The sequence below is a fragment of the Melanotaenia boesemani genome, chromosome 24 (assembly GCF_017639745.1).
Source record: "Melanotaenia boesemani isolate fMelBoe1 chromosome 24, fMelBoe1.pri, whole genome shotgun sequence".
NCBI classification, from domain to species: Eukaryota; Metazoa; Chordata; class Actinopteri; order Atheriniformes; family Melanotaeniidae; genus Melanotaenia; species Melanotaenia boesemani.
This window is the reverse complement of record NC_055705.1, coordinates 14385987-14405155: the sequence shown is the minus strand read 5'-3', so window position 1 is coordinate 14405155 and position 19169 is coordinate 14385987. Positions and strand designations below refer to the sequence as shown.

The 19169-nt window shown below is 42.1% G+C and overlaps 2 protein-coding genes across 4 annotated transcripts; one reads left to right on the top strand and one right to left on the bottom strand.

Annotated features, from left to right (window-relative positions):
• Positions 1 to 3439: 3439 nt before the first annotated feature.
• n6amt1 (N-6 adenine-specific DNA methyltransferase 1) lies at positions 3440 to 8180 on the top strand. The gene is made up of 8 exons (XM_041979035.1): positions 3440 to 3798; positions 4885 to 5081; positions 5179 to 5265; positions 6591 to 6681; positions 6761 to 6844; positions 6932 to 7073; positions 7150 to 7296; positions 7763 to 8180. The coding sequence occupies exons 2-7, from the start codon at positions 4945 to 4947 to the stop codon at positions 7263 to 7265; spliced, it is 657 nt and encodes a 218-aa protein (XP_041834969.1). The 5' UTR covers positions 3440 to 3798; positions 4885 to 4944; the 3' UTR covers positions 7266 to 7296; positions 7763 to 8180.
• On the bottom strand, positions 7582 to 18983 carry gart (phosphoribosylglycinamide formyltransferase). Of its 3 annotated transcripts, XM_041979033.1 has the most exons (23): positions 18934 to 18982; positions 18641 to 18754; positions 17153 to 17302; positions 15200 to 15295; positions 14950 to 15124; positions 14364 to 14475; positions 13316 to 13384; positions 13071 to 13196; positions 12881 to 12968; positions 12709 to 12794; positions 12461 to 12629; positions 12113 to 12344; positions 11919 to 12013; positions 11552 to 11661; positions 11257 to 11455; positions 10916 to 11167; positions 10571 to 10723; positions 10162 to 10365; positions 9917 to 10075; positions 9620 to 9750; positions 8207 to 8348; positions 8006 to 8121; positions 7582 to 7935 (listed from the first exon to the last, which is right to left on the bottom strand). In XM_041979033.1, the coding sequence occupies exons 3-23, from the start codon at positions 17295 to 17297 to the stop codon at positions 7753 to 7755; spliced, it is 3042 nt and encodes a 1013-aa protein (XP_041834967.1). In that variant the 5' UTR covers positions 17298 to 17302; positions 18641 to 18754; positions 18934 to 18982; the 3' UTR covers positions 7582 to 7752. The 3 variants fall into 3 exon arrangements, with proteins under 3 accessions (XP_041834967.1, XP_041834965.1, XP_041834966.1); XM_041979031.1 differs by having other exon boundaries at positions 7582 to 8121; positions 18934 to 18983; XM_041979032.1 differs by lacking the exon at positions 18934 to 18982 and having other exon boundaries at positions 7582 to 8121; positions 18641 to 18900.
• Between the last annotated feature and the right edge of the window lie 186 nt (positions 18984 to 19169).

The window sequence follows — 19169 nt, the reverse complement described above, 5'->3', positions numbered from 1 at the left end:
TTTCTCTACCGGTGTTGCAGCTGGTTGTCCTATTGTTTCTGTTTTTTTCTAACTTAGTCCTCTCTCCACTTTTTACTCTCCTTTTCTCTTGTTTAATTCAATCCAACTTTATTTGTATAGCAGCACTTTGCAACATGGGGTCCTCTCAGGGCTCCTTTCTTTCATATCCTGTGTCAGGTCCAGCTTTAAAATCTATTTTCAGGATAAAACTCATTTAAAATAATGAATAATACTGCAGTATCAGAGGAACCTTATATGTCATGGTCATAGGTGATGTTATTAGTTTTGTCATGTTTAGTTTAGTTTCCAGTTTTATTCGTTCCCTTGTGTGTTTAGTGGTTTCTGTTTCCGGCTCGTTAATTCACCTGTTCTGTTAGTCTGTTCAGTCTGTATTGGTTTCCTTGTTCCTTGATATTAAATCCTGGATAGTGGCGTTGGTTTGTCTCCTGCCTCATCAGTCTGCGTTTGGGTCTTCACCTCTGCTGTCCTGTCACATTATATCCATAAAGTTCCTCAAGGTCGGAAGTTTAAACATTTTCAAGGCAGAGGGAGAACTTGTTTTATCTGTTATATATTTCTTATTTAATAAATCTGACTTCTGTACGTATTATAAGGTGAGTCAGTTCAGGTGGTTAGGATTACTACACACATGTGGAAATGTACACGTATGTTAATTTAAAGATAACTCTTAGCTCTTGACAATTTAATCATGTGAAATACTGGATTTTTCAGTTCCAGATAGCAGTGAATAAAGGTTTTGGGATTTTGTAGACCCATTGTGAAGTTGTTATGTATGAAGAGCCGTTTAATTTATAGTTAAATATAGAAATACTGAAAATTAATATTTTATTCAATAAACAAATGTACCAATGAAATAAAAGAAAATGTAGTTGCAAATTGTGACAATGTTTAGAGTGCACTGTTTATGGCATGGTGAAAAAAACAGAAAAAAAAGGATTCAAAACAGAATCTGGAAATTTAAAGTATTGATATCATGCATAGCATAAAGGTACATTCTTCACTGGTATTTTTATTTATTGACACTTCTATATATCTTTTAACGCATTTCCATTTTAATTATCCATGAACCATGAAAAGACGGATCAATCTGAAGTCTGAGCAGCTCAGCTGGTAAGAGGACAGACTCTCGTTGCTGAAGATGTGCTCTAAGCTCTGAATTCAGCTCCTGAGTTAAAGAGTCAAACCTGCTCAGAAACTCTGAGGAAGCTGTGACTGGGCAGCTCAGGATGATGTGGAAGCAGAAACTTCCAGTTCAAATCCTCTAAATGTTTAAAATGTTTCTAAATGTAAATTTTTTCCTTTATTATGACAGGTGAGGCAGTGCCTCACCTGCCTCCCCTGACTACACGTCACTGTTGGAAACCTTTTAGAAAGCAGCTCTCTGTGTTCTGACCGAGCTGCATTTCTCTTTCTGTTACCAAACACTACAGATATTTTTGAGCCTTCTAATAAACAGGGATCCAGCTGGTCCTGGGAAAAATCACAACTGCCGTTATCCACACAGCCTGGACCCTCCACACATCATACAACCCAAACATGAAGCTGGCATACAGGAGGGGCTGGGTGCCCTCCCTTTGGCCACTGATGGGGGGTTTATGGGGGACAAAAGCTTACTGGGCATGGGGTTAGTTTGGTCGCAATAGTGACCAGCTCCTTCATCTGGAAGGTGAAGTCCAGGAGGGGTGTGGAGGATGGGGAGTGGGAGGGTGACTTGGATGGAGTATGATGAGATGAAGGGGGTGGGTCCTCGCTGAGAGCTTTGGGGCTTTCTTCAGGAGGGGGCTGAGGTATTTTTTTTTTTTAAGGTTTCCTCTAGGCTCTTTGTTATCACGTTGTTTTGGTCTCTCTTGTCTGTTGTCCTCATCCGAGGGAACAGAGTCTGTTCAGAAAATAAAACAGGTTGGAGGCGAACAGCTTCACTCTTGACCTGTTCAGGCAGAATCCATCCATCTTAAAAAAGTGCCTGCGGTCCCAGAAGTTGAAGTTGAAATGAACTGGATGTGTGGTACATGCAGCCGACAGCCATGTATTCAAACTAAACAGCTTACTGAATCTCTCTACTGCTCCTCTGATGGGAGGGAGAGGCCCTCCCATCTTTACTGTGGGATCTTTACAATTAGTAGTGTAGTGGTTACCTCTGTGGTTTTTGGTCCAGGAAACCTGGGTTCAATTCCCTATCATACCATCAGAGATGAATCACTCAGAAAGGTTCTGTAATTCCTAATTGGAACTTGCAAAGAAGAATTTATTGGAACTATCAACCCATGACACTGAGTTGTGGACTACCTCAGCTGGCGGGGCTTCTGCCTCTCACTCGGGAGACCAGGGTTCAAATCTGGTTGTGAGGCCACTAAAGTCTACGGCAAGGGGGAGCCAATTTTAATTTTAACAGCCAAAAATAAAGAGTGAACAACTTTAACAAAGTCTCTCAGAGTGTGTGGGAGAGTGGCTCACCCTGATGGGTAAAGCCCTGGAAGATCAGTAGAACTGTGATCAAAACCTCTGACTGACTTCTTTTTACCCTTTGGATGCCAAGTTATGCCGAGTTAGAAAACTGCAGAGGCTGTAACTGTGTATGAGAGGATAGCTCAGGGGGATGGAGACCTGACTCAAGTTCAATAAGTTGTAGGTTCAAAGGTCCTTGTTCACCACTTCAATTTTCATGTCCAATGGCCAAAATGAGAAGATAAAAGCGCCACGAGAACTAGTTTGAGTGTGAAGGGTCCTTGGTGGCGTGGTGGGGTTGGCAGAGAACCCTAAGTTGCCAGTGGTGCAGTATCTAGTTCGAATCCTGCATCACAAATCCATCCTGCTCCGGTGGGTTGGGGAGGGGGCCGTGTCCCCTCCCCGTACTCTGGGGAGGTAACAAGTAGGGGTTATGAATCAGAAAACTAAAACAGGCTGGAATTTTACTGGCACCATGAAAGACTGGATGTCCTGCTACTAAACATGAGTAGCAGGATGTAACATGCACAACTTTAAATTCCCTCTTCAGCAACTGTCTAAATTTGCAGGATGGACTAGCAGACATGCCAACAAACAACCTTAGACAGTTACTGAAAGGAAGATGCACACCTTAATGGTGACACACTGGTGCATGAGAAATTAATGTAGTGCCTTCATTAAAAACAACCAGATACAAGGGCAAAGAAGTAGCTAAACTGCAATAGAATAGGTTTTATCAGCTACTGAACTAAAGTAAAATAGAACAATGGTTGATTGAGGTGTGGAAGAAAAGTGAGAGGGGAAAGGAATGGGATGCTGTTGGGTTTGGGATCTTTGCACTGTAAACATACTTCACTACATAAATGTTGGAATATACAGATGCAACACAGGTTAAGGAAACTGTAAAGCAGCAACTATTAGTCCAGGTAGGGAGTATAGGTATAGGTAAATATTATTAGTGTTGTTGTTGTTGTTATTAATATATTTTATTTTAAAATAAATTACATGTAATTTATGGAGCAATCATTTTCACCTAAAAACTGTATTCAGATTGAAAACTCGTAACCATTCTCAAGTGTTTTTGTGCATTGTAGAATCTTTTACTGTTAACTACATTAGTTTTTTGAGAATATAAACATAAAGAAAGTCTTTTTTCGAGAACGCGCTTCTCTTCACGCTTGGATGGGACGAGGCTTCCGCGGAGCTGGAGGGGAACGAATCTGTACGGGGAAACTGGTCTCAACACAACACCGGATTGGTCTACAACTTGAGAGGAGTCAGCGGGTAGTTCTGCACAACGTAACTCAAGTTACCATTTTACCCAAATTAAAGGTATGTCCAAGTAGTTCCACAGTTTTACAATGAGTGTGTGTAAAAGTTCATTAGCACACTTGGAAACATAAGAGCATTGCTTACTTAAAAAAAAACTCCTTCGGTCACGTTTATTAACGCCAGCTGTGCTTTCATTACAAGTTGGTCAGTCACAATTTATCCAGAGCCTCTACTGTTCCCCTGCAACTATGTCTCAAAGACAAAATATTTTAACTTTGTCAGAAATATGTTATTTGTGAAAAAAGGAATATTAAATAGCTGGTGTTTAAAATAACTAACAACTTTTCCGACTAAAATTTTTAGCTAGCATTTTAGCTAGATAGCCAAATAACATGGTGGAGGTTCTTGAGGTAACGAGATAATATTTATAATTTATTCTCAGCTCTGTGCCTGATGGTGTGAGTAGCGAGTATAATAATCTGTCTTTAACCAATAGCCAAGATGAATGAATGACATGTTGATGAAGGAATTCTACCATTTGATTCAGGTGTGTTGGAAAAGGGTTGGATCTAAAAGTCGCAAGATAGAAGCTCTTGAGGACTAGACGTGGGCACACCAGATTTAAAATGTTTAATGCTTAAAAACCTTAAATTTACCATCTCTAAACTTTTAAACACATGTAAAAAATGTTCTGAAGTGCTCATTGCATAGCTGGTTGTTCTCTATCTAGGCGATTTAATGTAAAAACAAAACAAACAAACAAAAAAACAAATCCAAAGGAAGTGTCTGAACCATGAATCGATCCCTAAATGCTGATTCAATGACTTCAACTTCTATCTCAACAACCCTCTTCATCAAACTGTTCATATTCTGACATAATTAATAATTTAGACGCAATAATAAGCAAATTAATAACGCATTTTAATCAAATAAATAAATAAATAAACAAATAAATAGGGAGCTGAATTTACAATGAAGGGACTTGACGTCGGGCAGGACGTAAGGAGTTAATGTGCGTCGTCACCATGACGTTGTAAAAAAGGAAGTAAACGTTCCACCTAGCTAACGTGGCTAGTTTTAGTACAAGTGACTGAGCATTGTTAAATAACACTGCAGGAACATATCAGCTTTCTTTTTACATTACAGACTTTTTAATAGTGACGGGTTGGGAGCGCGTGCGGGTGGATAACGAGAATCGACCGGAACATGTGCAGCAGTTTTCCCACACCAGTTTACTCCCACGCTGGACGGGGAGACTTCCAGGATGTGTACGAACCGGCAGAGGACTCTTTTCTCCTGATTGACGCGCTGGAGAAAGATGCAGAGACGCTGCAGCAGATGAGGTGTCAAATATCTCCCTCCTGTTATCAATCACGTTGTCGTATTGTTAAAATAGCTTTTTCTAAACATTAAAATGTGGATTTTCTTAACTGTTTACAGTCCACGTGTGTGCTTGGAGGTGGGTGCTGGCTCAGGAGTGGTGTCTGCATTTCTGGCATCAGTAGTTGGACCTTCAGCTGTCTACTTGTGAGCTATCTAAACTTACATATACACATACATACGCTGCCTGGAATGAATGAATAAATCAATCAGTCACAGAAAAGGTCACACACTATTTCTTTGTGTAGCTTTGATGAGGCATTCGCTGTTGCAGTGTTTTGACCAAGCAGCAACCTCCACCACTAAAATGTGAAGCCGATGTGGAAGTGCAAAAAAAAAAAAAAAAAAAATTGCAGTTCACCTCTCATCCGCTAGGGGTGATTTGTTTGTTCCCTCACGTGGGCCTATTTTTGAGTTGATTCTGAATTACATAAGGAAGCAGGTGTAGGACGTGCGTGCGCAGGCTTTTATAAATCTTAAAGTAGAAGTGCGCAGCATTTGCTTTTTGTGCAGCAGACGCAGCCTGTAGTTTTATAAATGAGGCTCCTGGTGACTGAGGTGGCAATTGGAGTACAGTTGTCATATGACATGGTGCATTATCCTGCTGGATTTTCAGAAGATGGGGTGGACATGGTCAGCACCAATATTCAGGCAAACTGTGGTGTTTAAACAATGCTTCCCATAGTGTGCCATAAAAATATTCTCAACAGCATTACACCACCAGCAGCTTGAACTGTTGACACGAGGCAGGATGGATAGATGCTTTCCTGTTGTTTCAGCCATCTAAATGTTGCAGCTGAAATGGAGACTCATTAGACCAGGCAACGTTTTTCTTGTCCAATTTCAGTGAGCGTGTGTGAATTGTAGCCTCAGTTTCCTGTTCTTTACTGCCAGGAGTGGCCCAATGCCATCAACTGCTGCTGTAACCCATCAGCTTCAAGTTTGGTACGTTTGTACATTCAGAGATGGTCTTCTGCGTTGTAACCAGCAGTTGTACGAGTTATGGTTTCCTTTCTTTATCATTTCCAACCAGTTAATTGGCTTCTTAGATCAACAAGACATTTTGGTTAAAACTAAGGCTGCTCAGTGAATATTGTCTCTTTTTTTTGGACTGTTCTCTGCAAACCCTAAAGATGGGCGTGTCTGAAAATCCCAGTAGATCAGCTGTTTCTAAACTACTCAGCATCCTCTCTGGCACTAAGTTATAGGATGTTCAAAGTCTCTTAAATCCTCTTTCTTACACATTCTGATGTTTAAACAAGTCATTTAACCCATGTCTACATGCCCAAATGTATTGAGTTGCTGCCATGTGATTAGCATTATCTGTAAAAAGAAAAAAGTCAAATACTCTGTAGTTGCCAAACCAGCTTGGAAAATATCACGCTCACTAAACCTGACACTGTAATCTTGAAGATTAAATCTTACAATTCAGATCATTTACAGCTATTTTCTTGCTTGTCTTTCTCTTTTAGCTGCACTGATGTGAACCCTGCAGCAGCACAATGCACAGCAAAGACAGCTTCCTGTAATAATGTTTCACTGCAGCCCGTCATCACCGACCTGGTAAAACCACAACATTCATAAGTGTGTGTAATTTATAATTGCAATACACATCTCAACGCTGGTTGTTTTTTTTGTTAAGGTGGAGTGTCTACTGCCTCAGCTGAGTGGGAAGGTGGATGTCCTCCTCTTTAACCCGCCCTATGTGGTCACACCTTCAGAAGAGGTAGATTGGCTCAGTTCAACTCGTCTGTAAAGTTCAATCATGAAACATGACCACATGTTCTCAGTGGGTATTACATTTCTCTTCCAGGTTGGCAGCACTGGGATAGAAGCTGCCTGGGCAGGTGGGGAGCGAGGCAGAGAGGTGACTGACCGGTTTCTTCCTATGGTTGCACAGCTGCTGTCCAATAAAGGCGTGTTTTATCTCATCACTATAGCTGAGAACGACCCAGGTTTGTCTTTTCAGTTATGTCCATAGAAGCAAATCATCTGATTTAGAAGTTTGATTGTTTATTTTTTTTAAATCAGAGGACATAATCCGGATATTGGGTCAGCGTGGTCTGAAGGGAGAGTCCTTCTTATCTGCAAGAGCTGGAAATGAACGGTTGTCGGTCCTGCGATTCAACAGGATTCAACCAACATGAGGGCAGCAGTGGCTAACCAGTCCTGTCAAAGGTATGTGTGTTCTTACTCTGGGAAATCAGGACATGCAAAGGGAGATTAGGCTGCTATCTTGACCCACTGATAACAGTAGTTGTAATATTTACATCATATTACAGTTCAGACTACCACTCAAGGCATCCTTCAGATTATCCAATCTGAGTGCTCCATTTGTACAGTAGCTTGTAAAAGTATTGACCCAGTTTTTGTTTAACTTAAAAATGAAAGAGGGATGGGAATACTTCTGCATTTGTAATTTCACAAAACCATGTAAAAAAAACTAAAATGGTCATTTTAAAGTAGAGCACAATGAACGTTTAATGTAGTTAAATTACACTGTAGACAAAAGTCATGACTTATTTCCATTCACGGGCTTAATCTAAAGTGGTCCAGTGCAAATCTAACACGTACAACTGGAATGCATGTAGTGTCTTGTACAGTCACAGTGCTACTTTATATCCTGATCTCCCATCACTTCCAGGTGATCTGTCCGTCTTCTCCCAGTCTCACAGCACCACTGGCCACCAGCTCCAGAGCAGCAGGGAAGGCTCGGTGCTCTGCCCCTCTGATCCGGTCGGACAGACTCTCTTCTGTGTCCCCGCTCAGCACAGGCACTGCTTCCTGCACAATGATGGCTCCTGCATCCACCTCTTCCTGCAGAAGAAACAGAGTTGGAACTAAACTCTAAGCAACCTCCTGCTTTGACCTTGAAAGTCCGACTTACAGCCACAAAGTGGACGGTGCAGCCGCTGACCCGGACTCCAGCCTGCAGAGCCTGCTTCTGGGCATTCACACCCTTGAATGAGGGCAGCAGTGATGGGTGGATGTTCAGTAGTTTCCCTGAAACAGATGCATGCGGACAGTGTCACAAACTGGACTGCAACCCCACCATAATGGTAGAAAAAAACGTGGCCCATTTTCACACCGTTCCATTTCCTGACGAAGTTTCCTGTGAGGATCCTCATGAATCCAGCCAGACAAACCAGCTCCACTCCAAATTCTTCCAGCACACGGTCGATGGTGCCATCAAACTCTGCACGGCTCCCATACAGTTTATGGTCCACCACCTTGTTGGGGCAAAACATTTCTCAAGTAAAAATGATTTTGCACTGGACAGTATTCTACACTTAAGGTTCCCTAAAAAGCAACCACATGTCAGATTATTCCACATATTTGTGCATCATTAAGTTGCACAACCTGCAAACACATGCTGAAGTGCTTAGCTGCCGCTTGGGGAACATCACGGAAATACAGAGAACAATCTGAGGCGTTTGTGCTGGAGTGAAAAGGAAGTGTTAACAGCTGTTATCTATGCTTTTCACACATTCCTCCTTGAAATGAAATTTGTGGTTGGCCCTTCCCAAATCAAACTTATTATGCATCGTCACTAAAGGCCTATGTGCACTGGTTTACTCTATATAGGACATGATTATTAAGAAGCACGCAGGGTGCAGGATTTAAGGCAGTAAGCCAGATGGTCTGCCCCAAAAACCCTAGAAATTGACAATGCATGGGGGTGAATATTGGCTCCGGAAGGACTGACAACAAATCTAAAGATAAATTATGTAAAAAGAAAACAGTTTGGATGAAATCAAAGTGGTTTGAAATGAACACAACTGCTGGAGGTGTTTTAACAAGTCAAGAACTTTACCATTCTAATTACTGGAAGGGATAGTCTGCTTTTTCTGGAGCATGGCTGTATAAAATTCTTTATTTCCTGCAGCAGTTGGTGGGTGAGGTAAGCTAACAGCTGCTCATACTGGAGCCACAAGAGTAAATTGTCACACCACATCTGTATTGCATCAGACTTCACACGCCCTGATGCCAGCCAGTGAGACTGTACTCTATCTTACCGGCAGCAGTCAGAGCCCACTGAGCACAAAGGATTCCTGACAGGCTAGCTAAGCTAATAGCTGCTCACACAGCCATCTTTCCTTTGTGCACAGTGGGCTCTGACTGCTGCTAGTAAGACAGGGTACAGTTTTAATGCAAAGGAATTGTTTCTCCACTTACTGGCATGTATTTAAAACCAATTGTGCTAATTATTATTAAAGCAGTCTCTTACAATACCTCACTTATTTTGGCCTCTATTTCAAGAGAAAGAACTTCGCAGCTATAAGTGCGGTTGTCTTTCCTTCCTGAGATCACAAAACTCCCCTTTAAAATGAACCCCAACTAATATGAGCCATTGCATTTCTGCGGTGTGTGTTAAGCCTTTGTGAGGGCAAAGCTAACTCACCATTGGTAAACGGAAAACATTCTTGGGGTAAAAATAATATTAGTTGAGTTTCCTTTAAAGAGGTGTCAGATTTAAAAACATCTACAAAATGAGACTAACCCTTGTCTGGATGCCAGCCAGCGATGCTCTCTTCAGGCCCTGAACTCCGGGTCTGTTGGAGATGACCACCACAATCTCTGCTGAGCTGGATGGACGCTTGGCCTGCTCTATGAGGGCCTGCAGATTTGTACCTGATATACAGAAAGATTAAATAAAACCAATGAAAATGAGAGAAATGTGTTTTCTTTGTGTTGCAAAGTTGGATAAGAAAATCAGCATCACTGTCAACTCTAAAACAGAAATGTTTACATTGATATTTTTTTTATAAGATATTTTGAGTGCAGCTGTGAAACTCACCTGTGCCAGAGATGAGAACCCCTACTCTTGTCCTCTTGTGTGGTGTGACAGTGTTCCCATGGCAACTACCATTCTGTTCAAGCCCAGACTCTCCGCTGGAGGCTGCTCCTGCATTCTGCAGGCTTTGTTTTAGATTGCGGACCACCACCCGTTCTCCTCCTGCATGAAAAGCAGCAACATTATGTATGTTTCCATTGTTTTTCTCTTCTTCCTGTTCAGCTGGTTAATAAACTCTACAGCCTCACCTGGCTGCTTAGGAACCAGTGAACCCACGATCCAGGCATCTTCATGGGCTTGAAGCTGGTGTAGGACACTCTGAGCATCCAGGGGGGCGACTACCAGCACTGCCCCCAGACCACAGTTGAAGGTGCGGGCCATCTCCTCTTCGCTCAGACTCCCTTCCTTGTGGAGCCAGGAAAACACTGGCGGGATGCTCCATCGGGAGGCATCTGAGTCATGCATAAAGCGTAAATATTCACATGTCAACTAACAAATAAAAAGCTGTGTTACATTTTTCATCACCCATGAAGTGTGAATTAAATGTTCAAAATCCAAATGAATACATCTGTAAATCCTCTTTCTATAGTGTTGATAACATTTTACGCTAAACTTAATTCATTTGCAATGCAAATTAAATGTCTGGATTCACATTACCTAAATCCGCAGCCAGGTCCTGAGGCAGCACCCGAGGGATGTTCTCCAGGAGCCCCCCGCCTGTGATGTGAGCGTAGGCTTTGACAGCACCGTGGCGAAGGATCGGCAGCAGCAGGCGACTGTAGATCTTTGTGGGAGTAAGCAACACCTCACCTGCAAGCAAAATTAGATTGACATCGTTGCTGAGATGGCTTGTTATTTCATGAGTGAATCGTTTAGTCAACAAAAATGCTTTTAAAAAAAAAAGTGTGACTTTTTTCTCCTGAGGAAATTACCCTTTTTTTTGCATATCTGGATATTTTCACTGAACATCCATATGAAATCATGGATTTCCACCACACTCACCAACTGTCTCTCCCTGCCTGCCAAAGGGAGCTGGGGAGCTGTAACTGATGTCTGCACTCTCCAAAACTTTGCGGACCAGACTGAAGCCGTTACTGTGAACCCCAGAGGAAGCCACTCCAATCAGCAGGTCCCCCTCTGCAACGTCCTCCAGCTGGGGCAGCAGAGCCCCTCGCTCCACAGCACCGACGCAGAACCCCGCCAGGTCGTACTCGCCTGGAGCGTAAACGCCCGGCATTTCCGCTGTCTCGCCTCCTGATAGTAAAAAAGTGGAACTCATGAAGCTGAGATGCAGTGATAAATAAAATATAAATCTCATCCTAAAATCTAACATCTTTTCATACCCAGCAGAGCACAGCCGGCCATCTCGCAGGCCTTAGCGATGCCACCAACTACTGAGGCTGCCACGTCCACGTCCAGGCGGCCGCAGGAGAAGTAATCGAGAAAGAACAGCGGCTCGGCACCCTGAGCCAACACATCATTCACACACATGGCCACCAGGTCCTGACCGAGACTGCCATGCTGCCCGCATGCCTGGGCAATCTGATGATGGAGAAGCAAAATTTCACAGATGGAGAAAACATTTTAAAAAGCCAAAATCATTCAACACAAACATTCTTTCAAGTCATCATTTCACACCTTTAGTTTGGTCCCAACTCCATCTGTCCCAGACACCAAGATTGGGTCTATAAATCCTGCAGCTTTCAAATCAAACAGCCCAGCAAAGCCTCCGAGCTCTGCATTACACCCTGATGGAAAAAAGAAATGAAAGTCAGTCAGCTACCACCTCATCCAATCTCCAATTCCACTTGGCTTGCATGACTTGACCCCAAACTTATCACAAGACTATTGTTTCCTAGTGTGAAAAAAAAAGGTTAATGCTGACTTTTTCTGACAGGAAAACGGTTCCATGTCTGATAGCAGACACACAACTAAAACATGCCATCATTCAGATTTCCTACAGAGGATTTCTGCCTCAGATTTGATGAGGTGAGAATGAAGTTACCAGAGCGAGATGTAGCCTTGGCCAGAGGTTTAATCAGGTCCACCAGCTTGTTACCAGCAGCAATGTCCACGCCGCTGTCCTTATAGGTCAGACCTCTGTAGAGATACGGTGATGAGCCACGACTCGACTGTCTACTGATAATAAAAATTACAATAAATAGTAGACTTTTCTTTTGTTGTCATATTTACACTCACCTGTGTCTGTTCAGGTGGGCAATCGCACGATGACCGATGTCATGCCGGTACACGGCCCCTGGGAAGCCAACAGCTGCCACGCCCTGATTGGCTGCTTGCAGGGCCGTTTCTAGGGACGACCTGACCGCTGTAACTGTCAGGACTCGCCCACCGCTGGAGACCACGCCCCCTTCTTTCAGCGCAGTGCCAGCATGGAAAACCTGCAGTCCCGTGTCCTCAACCAGTGACAAGCCTGAGCGGGACAGCGTGTTGAGTTCAAGGTGTGTAAAGAGAAATATTTTATTTAATTTTAATTAAACCAATCAGATAAAAATCCATGCAAGTGCTCAGTAAAAACTACAACTGTACCTGTAATCTCGACTCCTTTCTTGTAGGAGCCTGGGTAGCCGGCGCTGGCCATGACCACAGTGACTGCAGAGCTGTCCTGGTGCCACTGGGGGGCACTAGAGGCCAGTTTGCCATTCATTGTGTTTAAGATCAGATCATACAGGTCGCTTTTTAGAAGAGGAAGTAGCACCTGAGCAAGCAACAACACAAAGCACATTTAATTTAAAACGCAGAGGCTTTGGTGGCAAGATGGCAGCAGCGAGGCTCACCTGACACTCCGGATCTCCGAAGCGACAGTTGAACTCCAGAACCTTCGGCCCCTGGTTCGTCAGCATCAGCCCCGCGTACAACACGCCTGGAAAACAAGGTAGAAGTGGGAAAAAATTTAAATGCAAAATGCTTATTTTATTGCAAATGCTACGAGGCAGAAACAGCACGTACCAACATAAGGGGTTCCCTCCTCCCTCATCCCGTCCACAGTCCTCTGCAGGATTGTCTCTCTGATCTGCTGCTGCAGCTCCTGGCTCACCTGCACAGCATCAACAAGAACAAACAGCTTTAAACATCTGAGGAAAGAGGAGCAGACTCTGATCATAACCTTCTGGTGCAGCATGATTTTACTCCACCGTACCTGAGGCGTGGGGCAGTAGGCTCCCATGCCGCCTGTGTTTGGCCCAAGATCCCCGTCCTGCAGCCGCTTGTGATCCTGGGCTGGAGGCATCGGCGATACAGAGGCACCATCACTGAAACACAAACACTTAAAAACAGAGAGAGGGAGGGAGGAAGGGGTGAGGAATAATAAACTGCATTTGATTTAGCTGAAAATGATTTTTTTAAAAAGTGAAGCTGGAGCTCTGGACCTGCAGCAGTACTCACAGATACTTCCTCTCCCTCTAGAAGTTCCTCCACCACCACCGTCTCCCCGGCAGATCCAAAAGCTCTGTCCTTTAATGCAGACAAACAGGAAACTGTTGACACTGGACAAATACATCAGGCCCCCAAAAACAACCTCTTCATCCAGTCCTGACGCCTTTATAAATGCAAACTTTGTTTGCAACATGGTGACACAACAGTGTAGAAAGCATGTATGCAAGGTGAAGATTAAGAAAGACATTTTTTAAGTACATAAATAGCAGAAAATTTATGTGGAGAACAATCAAATATTGACTGAGGAGGTAAAAGAAGAAGAAAAAAAAAAAAACACATTAAACTGAATGTCAGAGGTCCCCCAATTAAAGAAAAAGTTTACCCGCTTAGCTTGAAATGTCTCCACCTGATTAATAAGTCGATATCAACTGAGTACTATTATCATCGTTACTATTTTGACTATTGTTACTACATATATCCTGTTGTATTTAAGTAGGGTGTTATATACATTAAACATATACCTATTATTATTTTTACTGTAGTATTACTGCTGCCATTTTTACTGTAATATTATATTGTTGCTGTTATTAGTAATATTACTGCACAGCTCCAATATAAACATGAACTGCTGTTTAAGAATATGTTGATTTACAAGCAGTATTATTATTACTATTATTGTTTCATTATCATATGCAATATATGGTTTTGCCTCATGTTAATGAATGTGACGCTTATCTGTGTAAAGACTGATAATTGTTGATATGGAGAAGGGGTGGGATTAGATAAACTTTGGCTTTTTCCCGCTCCTTTTGAACAAGGACATTTTGTTGTGTTGGTATTTTTAGTTATATTTCCATTTTTGATTTCCTTCTGTTCAAATAAATTCTCATATCAAGTCTACAGACCTTCATGATCCAGCTATGGATCCCAGCTCAGAGAGGCTGACTTCCATTCTGTTACCATCACCTTTCTCCTCGCTAAGCTGTGACTCAGTGTTCCTTCTGGAAGCTTTTCAGAGGACATTTTTGCTGATATTAGGGTAAATATTAATGGTTACCTTCATAATGTCTATTACAGCTCGACAGGCCTCATCTTGATCTTTTGCCACGATCACACCCTTCCCAGCTGCCAGACCGCTGGCCTTCACCACCAGAGCAGGGAAGTCAGCCCTGGAGAGTCCAAAATGATTAAAACCAACTCAAACGACCAGTAAAAAGTGACATCTTCTAACAGAGAAACGGATCTGAACAGAAGCCGATACAGAGCATCACCAGATTTTTCATGGATGGCTGAACATTAGCAGTAAAAATGGATCCTTATGGATTTATTCCGTCAGCTTATAACAGCTGTTAAAATGGTTCAAATGACCACAGAAATTACTTTAAAGAGGACAAATGAATGCTTCCTTGTCAGAACAAACATGCAACTCTGAAGTGATCCAGCATGAACAAGTCTTTGAGGATGTCTTAGATCATTAAATCATGAAACCATCTGGGAAACACCATTCCTGTGAAGATTACATTCTCCGTCATGGTGCGGTGGCTTTAGTGACTCTGGAAATCAAAACTAAAAAAAAAAAAAAAAAAAATAGCTTTTCTTCTGTGAGACTTTCGGTACAGTTAAATCCAAACACACAAACATACGTGCGGATGTAGTTGCAGGCCTCTTCCGGGTCGGTGAAGGAGCCGTAACGAGCCGTAGGGATGCCGTGACGCTCCATGAAGGCCTTGGAAAAACTCTTACTGGCCTCCAGCTGAGCCGCTTTGGCTGAGGGACCAAAACAGGGCACTCCTGCAGCCGTCAGGTCATCTACAATACCTGGAAGTGATGTTACAGGTGAAGACCAAGTGAAATAAATCTGAACTGCAGAGAAAGGATGATGGGGATACTAACCTTCTGCCAGCGGGGCCTCAGGTCCAACCACAACCAGTCCCACATGGTGGTCCTTACAGAACTGAGCCAAGATGGTGTGGTTGCTCACAGAGACCTCTGCAAGGAGACACATGTCAGCACTTAGAGATCATATATAGCTTGTAACAGCATGTTGTGTCTCAGTGTGAAAAATACATCAAATTTCTGTGTGCTTATGCCTCAAGAAATGATAACCCCACACACAGCACGCGTTACCAGAGTCAGGGCTTCAGGTTAAACCTTTTCCACCATCTTCTTCATTCTTTAGAAAACTGTGGGCCATATCAGTAGATTCCTGTCTGTGAAATGCATCCCTGCACACATCGTGCATCATGATTTGTGTTTGAACTCTGGTTGGCAAAGCTGTGTTGGCAGCACGTCACATTGGAGCAGAGGCACTTTTTATCTCTGCGATATCACGGCAGGAGCCATGTCTTTTACAAAGAGGAGCTCTCTGCTGCCAATTTCTTGTCTTAAAGAAATCAGGGATTGTAGAGGAACAGAAGTGCTTTATTATTTTCTGAAAACAGGCCAAGTGAGAGCGTTTACTGATTGGACACAGATTATAGTCCACTTTAGCTGTTCCTAATTACCAAGCTGTGTGTGTGTTTTTTTAATGATTATTTCTCTGTTCTCTCAGACCTCAAATGCCACAATTTAAAATAATTCTAAGTTAGCCATAAATGGAGGCAGAAACTCTCCTACATTTGCACATAAATATGAAAAGCTTGAACTATGAATGAGAGAAAATGTGCATGAAGTTGCAGACAGACGGGATGCTGACATCTCCTGCTCTACCTGCAACACATAACCACATTTCCTGTATAGCATAGTTATGTGTGGAGATGATTGGGAGGAAGAAATCAATGTACATGTTGGCCTTTTTCTCAGTGTGCCTTTGGAAACAAAAAGCATGAACCAGAAGACCAAGTGAGATCAAGTGAAGTGAAAAAATGTGTTCTGATAATTATATCAGGCTTTAACTGTTATCGTGTGAGGTGCATAAGGTCTCAGTGCACATTTATCCTTTATAAAAGTCTTGCAGATGTAAAGAGCCCAACATCAGCACCTCAGGGGACTAAACTTTGTGTCTGGGGGAGTGCAGAGTCACCTGCAAGCTTTCTGTTATCCGGTCTACCAATCACAGACTGCCTTCATGACTTGAGGACCAATCAGATTTCTGTTTTTATATAGTAAGCCTAAATCACAGACTGAGTTAAAAAGGATCAAAGAAATCTGATCGAATCAATAAAAGGGATCAGAACCAAATTAAAACAGTTATTTTGGGGCTTATTAATTAAACGATGACCAACCAAAGAAAAAAAAATAAATAAATAAAAAAAAGTCAGAAAATTTCTGGTCTGTTTTATCTGAAACGCTCAGAACTACAAGTTTAATATTTCATGTTCATTGTCAATGGTTTTGTTTTAAACTACTGGATAAAAAGTAAACATAAATGTTGCCAACTTGCAAACAAAAAGCTAAAATATACAAATACACTTGTACAAAACATTAAATCCAAGCTATGTTTTCCCCGTAAATGATCTATATATTATAATTTAACTTTGGGATTAATAGAGCATTTTTATTTCATATTAATTAATCTACTAAATCTTTTTTCCCCCATGCATCATTTATGCATTTGGCCCCAGGAGGCAGGACATCAACACACACACTCACTCTGTTCACACACTGGCTTGCAGACATTTTTCGGACTTTCAGTGCATCATTACTTTGATGCCGATGATGGAGAATTCAACAGCTGTGTGTAAAAACCGGTTGAGACTGAGCCACAGATTCTCCCATCCACATTCTCAAAGAGGAAAGATACTCGTCTACAACTAAAATACAAATATTTTGTAGTTTACTGCATTTTAGCGTAATAAAGAAAATAAATACTTGCTTTGAAAGAAACAAATAGGTGTTCAGATTTACCAGAGTTGCTGATCTTCCCACAGCTGGCTGTGCCTGCGTTACCCGGAGCCACCAGGACCTGCTGAATCTGTGGCGACTGGGCCAACTTCCAGGCCAAAGCGTGCTCCCGTCCACCACCGCCAACCACCAGTACTCGCTCTGCCATGACACCTGGGTGAGAAAAACAACTCTCAGCAAGCAGGTTTTCCACCAAACAGTCAGAGCAGCTCATCCAAATTCCATCGCTTGTGAAGTCGGCATTTAATTGCATGCAAAGACTGACCTATAGCAAAGGGGTTTGCCAAGCTGTGAAGAAGCACTGACCTTTTTCTCAGGCCTTGGGTCTTATATTATCTTGTAATGTCACACTAACAAGGATCCAATCAGCCGGAACAAAAACACAAGTTAACAATTACGCAGCACGGTCGCCAGGCAAGCCTAAATCACCAACTACTGAGGACAGGAGCTCATTTGCATAGAAAAGCAAAGCCATTATCAGGCTGATATACAGTAAATGACCCGGTCTATAGCCCCACTTTGGGCTTTTTAATACACCGACTGTAATAACTGGATCCCCTTCCTTCTAAAGCAAACCAGTGTTCTGTTAAAGCAACATTTCATCGCTGCAATATGTTGATTACAGTGTGTTTTTTGGCATTAGCTGCAAAAAAAGAATGTTTATGACTTTAATAAATCTATCATTATGCAAATATATTAAGCTGCTCCTCATTTATTTACACAACAGTGTATAAATTTATTGAAACGTGCAAATATAAATGGAAGTGTGTGTGTTAAGGAATCTCTTAGGGACAGGCTACTTGTTACGAAGTGTAAACAATGTCTCCACATGACTCACATTTGGATCAATTTAATCACAACAGTGAGATAAAAAACAGTGAGCTGATTTTCATCCTGGATTTAATCAATAATTCAAAACACGACTGCTTTTAGTTTGCAGGATGTCTAAAGATTTATCAGACACTACAAAGACTTCTGTTCCCCCAACAAGTCAAACAAACTGAGGTCAGAGTTCAAACAGTTCCAACCTCTCTAGATCTGAAGGCCATTACTTTAAAAAAATGAGTTGTGCAACTAAATACAGTAAAATTACTGTTTTTTGCAAATACCCGTAAGGAGTAAGTGTTGGACAGTGGGTGGAAGTCCCACAATTAGTCAAATCAATGGCTTTAATTGAAATCACTCCACTCATGTGACTCACATGCCAGAGAGCGTGGCTTAAATGCTCATTTAAAGAAACTAAACCCAACACAAAATGCATTAGTTGCTGTTGTCAGTGATTTGTGCATCGACGTGCATGAACTTTTCTGCAGTTTAAAGCCAATAACTCATGCATTTATAGCAAAGTAACTGTTTGTGGCTGGAAGCTAGTAAAGCAGCAAGTCGTTTTCACATAAATATTCATTGTTATGACTTCTGAATAATTTAGAAAACAACACCACACAAAAAGCTGCACTGAAGTGAGTTGTCCGCGTGCGTTTCAACACTCACCGTGCAAGTTAGCGTATAAACGACAAGCAGGAATTAGCCGGAGCCCAGTTCAGGACCGAAGTTTGATGAAACGCCTCAGCTCTCAACCTGGCGACTGACTGACCGTCCGCGAGGCTGCAAAGTAATGTTATCACACACCACACACACTAATAAAACACACACCACGTGGATCTAATATGACTGAGTGATGCACACAGAAACTACAAGTTGGTGTGCGTAACTTAATGTTAAAGACTTCAAAGCATGGTAAAAAAAAAATGACTAATTTATATATGTGTGTTTGTTTAACTTACCTTACAGATGAACTGATTTGGGATACTTTTTTGGTGGTATTCCGCAACTTCCTCGGGGAGTGACAGTAGAGTGCATCATGGGAAATGTAGTCAACTAGCCGCATCGGGCTGCTAGCCTCTGCTTTCAAACCAACTTAAAAAAAAAACGCCCAGTTCAGGTAAAATACACTTAACACGTTCACAGTAAATTAATAAATGACTTAAAATTGACCTAGGCAGGTTACAAACCGGGAAAA